This window comes from Poecilia reticulata, linkage group LG3, assembly GCF_000633615.1.
Source record: "Poecilia reticulata strain Guanapo linkage group LG3, Guppy_female_1.0+MT, whole genome shotgun sequence".
Taxonomy (NCBI): domain Eukaryota; kingdom Metazoa; phylum Chordata; class Actinopteri; order Cyprinodontiformes; family Poeciliidae; genus Poecilia; species Poecilia reticulata.
The window spans coordinates 10,567,961-10,573,359 of record NC_024333.1 but is presented as its reverse complement, the minus strand read 5'-3'; the positions used below and the strand labels follow the sequence as shown (position 1 = coordinate 10,573,359).

The following is a 5,399-nucleotide window of genomic DNA, read 5'->3' as shown; positions in this document are numbered from 1 at the left end:
TATATATATATATCTTCACAATTAACACATTATGCAAAGTGCTGTTCATTTAATAAATATTTCTGAAGTGACTCAAACACAAAACGTTCCGTCAAACAGCCAGTTTAGTACATCTTTGTCTCACTATTACCTGTGAACCAGTGGTTTATGTATGCAGAAAGCCTTGTAAAGTTAACACTGAGCAAACACTAACAACAGTGCACCGTGTTGGCTGACGCATCAACCACTGTCTGTGCAGACACGTGAAATAACCACAACTTAACTTCTAGAATCTGTTTGATTATTACTTTCGTTTATCTCTTCATATAAAAGACAAGTCAACTGGAAAAAATGGTGGCTGGTTAAAAAAGATGTTTTTCATATGTCTCGGATTTGATGAAGGGTGACCGAAAGCCGAGATTCAGGGTGAAGTTGAGGTTACTTCTCCTAATGTGCTTTAACGATCACACTTAAAACAAAACTGCTTTGCTAATCATTGTTTCTTTTTTTTGTTTTTCTTTTCCAGAATGCTGACAAAGCTTCTCCAGAACCACATCGACTTTGTGCAACAGTTTCCTTTGCCTGAGTCTTTATTGATGTTTGGCCTTCATGTGTTGTATAAAAATTCCCTCCCAATAAAAAATTCCCTCAGTCACTGACAAGGTTTCCCCCCCCAATTCTTTTCAGTTCATTTGCTGGGCAGAGAAATGATACTGTTCTGAAGTCATGTGCTACTTATGCAGTCAGCTTCATAATCTCTCTTCTTAGTGTTGGATAAGATGGCAGACCTGACATCAACAGCACTAAAATACGTGTGGCTGGTCTGCTGAAAATATATAAGCATAGTGCTGTGGTACTGCTTAGCCCAGAGGGAATCCTCCCCTTTTGCTGTAGGTAACCAAAGACAGACATAATCAGGTTTTATTTCAAATCAAAACATAAAACAAAGAAAAATAGTTGGATGGATGAATGAATGAGTCCATGTATGTCAGCTTAATTATATTTAAACTCACTAACAACTTATTAGCTTTATTAAATGCTGAATTCTTAGTAAATTTAAATAATTCTGTTCCATTCATTTCAAATTAATCCAAGCTCATGTTCAGTGCTGAAGATGTTGATGTTCTACCACCCCCTGCTGGCTAACAATGGTTGTTGCAGGTTGAAAAAGTAGAGCAGTCTGAACTGATTCATAGTTAGAGAAATGATCTCTGCTTTTTGTGGCATTAATAATAAGACTCTCTCATTTATGCTTGCTACATTCTGTCATTCCTCTCGGAGTAGCTATGTTAGTTGATGCAATGAAAAAAAAATCATGAAATTCTTAAATATTCGCAAATACTTTTATTAAAACAGTCGGTTGCTAATGAAACATCGTTAGACCTTCAGACAATAAGAAGTCAACTTTTATGTCATGAGTGTAATAAAAAAAACCACAATACACAATGTACAAAACAAGAAAACAATGTCAGTCAGCTGTCTGATAAAAATCAGACTACACCTTTACTGACTTAAATGTTATGTCAGCGTATATTTTTATGTGATTATATCACTGAGTGCCTTTAAATTGAGACTAAAAACCCGCCTGTTTGGAGTTGCTTTTCAAACATAATCAATGAAAAACGTAACTATGGCACTTGACTAAATGTAAAGTTTCAGTTGTTGACGGTGTGTTTATGACTTTTTATTTTTATGTTTTTATCATGTAAAGCACTCGGAAATGTCTCGTTGCTGAAATGTGCTGCATAAAATTTGACTGATTTGATTGATATATATCATGTTCTTACGCTTTCATGAGTTTTGATGTCTTTTTTCCTTTTATTACTTCCCACTGTACTTGTTGTGACAAAACAGAGCTACGCTGGTGTTTTTTTTTTTTCTATCTTAGCAGAATATTAGCTGTGAAGCCAGTGGAAGAATTTTTGATACACTACGTAGCCTATTTTGCTTAATTGATCATCTGTGTGATTGGAATGTGTCAAATTAAACTTACGCTTACAACTGACCTCCACTAGGGGGAAGCCGAGCATATAAAAATACAGATAAATGTGCCGTATAATCTGGTTGCAGTGTGAGGTAGAAGCAGATGCTTGAAAACACGAACTCCTTCAGACTTTAGTCTTTAGAAACTGACAGTCGCAGCATCACCAGGGCATTGTCTTGGTGCTAAACATGTTAACCTTACTTTGTCAAAGCTATGATTAACTGATCGGGAGCTCCACAGATGCTTTTATGCTCTGCAACTGGAATATTTGGACCTTTTCACATGGCACGCCAGTAACAACACCATGATCAGAACCACAGCAATGACGGCCAAAGTGCAGAGGACTGGGAAGAACAACACCACATGAACTGTGGGAAAAATGAACATAATATGTAGTAATTAAAATAAGTTACGTTATAGATCAGCAGATTATGACTTCAGTTCAATGGTGCTTTATTAAAGATTTATCTCAATTTGTAAATATTCACCTGGTGTATGTTTTTCAGCCAGAGAGACGGTGATAAAGCTTGACTGCTGGTGGTCAGACTCCAGTTTACACGTGTATTTCTTCAATAGATCCTCCTCTGACACGTCTTTGAAGACTAACAAGGCTGTCATGTTTACTTCATCTATATATTTGGTTCTAAAAGGAGCAAAACAGAATGGAAAGAAAAGAAGCAAACGTTATTAGCTCTACTAGATCTGAGCGAAATACTGACTGTATTGTGTTTTTTCTTTTTTTTACAAGCTTGGTCAGACAGTATGTTGAAAAATTTTACCTTGAAAAATTGTAGAAAACAGGTAGGCTCTCATCCGTATCAACAAATGAATTCTCACTGAGCCAAAACACCACGTCATAGTCGGAGTACGCAACAGCTTTGCATTCTATCACTAATGTTGATCCTATAAATAGAGTTGAAAGAAAAAAACATAAATTATTGATTCAACTTTAAGATACAGTCTTAGAATAAAACCAGGCAAGGACTCACCTACGTCTATGTGGAACACAGCATTTTGCTGTGGTGAGATGATCTCGGATTTCCCATATTCTGTACACCAAAAAAAAAAAAAAAAGTTCATGTTTAAAATAGTTTAAAATATAAAGAGCAGAAATATACATCAAAGTGTGTTTTCCTACCACTTTTCTGGATTTCCAGCATTACCGAGAAGCTCATATTGTAAATTTGACCGTCGTACAAGAAAGATCTGATGCACTTGTAGATGCCACCGTCTCTTTCCACTGCACTCGGGAAGTCGTTTGGTGTCGACGCCGTCTCGCCCTCCTGCCAGATGGAAGATATGTTCAGAAGCAGTGAATCTTTAAATGTAGAAAGATCGCCACATTGTAATACCTTGAAACAAAGTTTTCAAAAGAAACGGAAAGAAAATCATGCGGCCTTCACAGGCTGACACTATTCACACCGACGCTTCCTCTGCTTTCAAATACCTTGTGCCAAGTGATTCCTCTGTCAGTGATATTCGGAGTATCACGAGCGGGGATGTTCGCTGTAGGACAATACAGTGTGCAGGACTCTTGTGTGTAGCATGTTGTGGAATACCGATTCCTCTCTTCATACTCTGTGGACTGGGGTTCGTACACAATCAGGCTGAACCAGAACTTTCTGCTGGTATTCCTGTCAAAACATTAAGCAATATGACAAGAGAGCTTTTACTTAGCATCTGTAATTAAAACAAGAATGGCTGATGTATAAAAAAAAATCTCTAAAAAAAACATATTTTATTTGGGTTTTTAAGAGATTGTTTAATTAATTCAACCTTCTTTCTCTGTATTTTCAAGTGCAGCACGAACAGTTGTTGATGTTTATTTTATTCCTAAAGGGACAATGCACTTCACATGATATGCCAGAGTTTGCCATAAAGGCTAGTTTTTACCTGTAGTCCCTCAGGGTACATCAATGTAAAAACTATAAACAGTGCAATACAGACTAATTAACAAGCTTCTTCCATCAAAAAAAGATATTATAAATTATAAATAAGAATATTTTGTTTGAAAAACATACCAGGTTGCAGATTTACAAAGAATAAAAATCCACGAGATTTACTGACTGTTAAAAATATAGTCCATTAAGATTAAGCAGGGCAGTATTATGTAAAAAAAAACTTTTTGGAGCTATATGTCATGTTACCCTTGTCTAAAACGTAGCTTGATTCCTTCACGGACGTTTGAGAAATCCATTAATCCTTTAATCCGTTTTACAGCTGTGTAAAATGTCTGGTTAGACCTAGCACTGCCTTCGAGGCACAGCTCCTCCTCAAAGGTGCCGTTTCCAAGCTTCCACCTAAAAGAGCAGCTCTCCCCTGAGACTCCAACACTCAGCTCCTTCAGACTAGTCAGTAGCAATTAGTAAATACCTGGTGGAACTGTGCATAGAAATGTCATTTTGAAGGTCTTACCTAACTGAGCATGAGTAATTTCCCTGATGACTTGGAGAGGCTCTCAGTATCACAAGGCTGTGTCCATGTAGAAGCACGTCCATCTGATTCAAATCAGCTGATTGTGTTGACATGATGCTGGTCACATTCATCCCCTGTCTCGTCTGATTGGTCCACAGAATATTTGTGTTAGGATCATTTTTCTGAGGGCAGCGCAACACCACCATCTCCCCTGCCCTGGTGTATACCGTTTTAGGTCTCAGTGAAAACACTCCTGCAACAGAGAGTCAGATTTTAGCTGATTTATTGGTTGGATTTGGATGTAGGCAAAATGAATCTGTTTGAAAACGGCACACTCTTCAGCAGCTGTAGCCTGTAATCAATTAGCAGTTCAGAGACAAACTCAAAAACAGAAGAGGAAAGTTTTTTTATGTGGTTCTGATAGTGCAGTGATAAGTGCGCTGTCTCATTAAACGGTTTCTACTGAAGATAAAAATAGCTTAAAGAAAATATTTACATGGAGCCTAATTAATGAATCACAAGCACATGACAACATTAGACACAGCATAGTTTCGGGGTCATATTTTCCATTAACGTGACGACAAGGCGTGTTACTTTTTGTTGACTAAAAGGAATTTTGGCACTCAGTGCAGATTTTTTATTTTTTATTTTGCCTGACATTTAAGTAAACACGATTTAGACATTGCAGAACTCAAATTAGTTAATCTTCGGGTGGGGCAGTTTCCATGTTGACAATTTGGTGAAGCTTTTCTTGTTGCTTGTTTAATTCTCACGACATTTACACGCATGAACAGGCTTGTTGCTCCGCATGAGGAAATTGCGATCCTTATCTTTTACAATGAGCCTCAAGTCTTTGAGGTTGAAAGACAATACTGGCTCCTTAATTGTTTAGATTTTACTAGACATAACAAATAGATTACAGATAGTTAATTCTGTTTGTGAAAAAAGAAATAAAATTGTATAACACATTCCAAACAGCAGCTGTTGACCAGAGTACATTTAAAATACATTATACATGCAT

General features: G+C 37.0%; 1 protein-coding gene across 1 annotated transcript in view; it reads right to left on the bottom strand.

Annotated features, from left to right (window-relative positions):
- LOC103462299 (interleukin-1 receptor accessory protein-like) overlaps window positions 1-4,628 on the bottom strand; it is a 12,459-nt gene extending 7,831 nt beyond the window's left edge. Inside the window, exons 1-7 of the mRNA XM_017303864.1 lie at window positions 4,379-4,628; window positions 3,411-3,597; window positions 3,102-3,246; window positions 2,953-3,012; window positions 2,743-2,866; window positions 2,452-2,606; window positions 2,216-2,331 (exon numbers count right to left, since the gene is read on the bottom strand). Of these exons, the coding sequence (XP_017159353.1) occupies window positions 2,216-2,331; window positions 2,452-2,606; window positions 2,743-2,866; window positions 2,953-3,012; window positions 3,102-3,246; window positions 3,411-3,597; window positions 4,379-4,584 (993 nt within the window). The 5' untranslated portion in view covers window positions 4,585-4,628. The remainder of the gene's footprint in view (window positions 1-2,215; window positions 2,332-2,451; window positions 2,607-2,742; window positions 2,867-2,952; window positions 3,013-3,101; window positions 3,247-3,410; window positions 3,598-4,378) is intronic.
- Window positions 4,629-5,399: the final 771 nt, after the last annotated feature.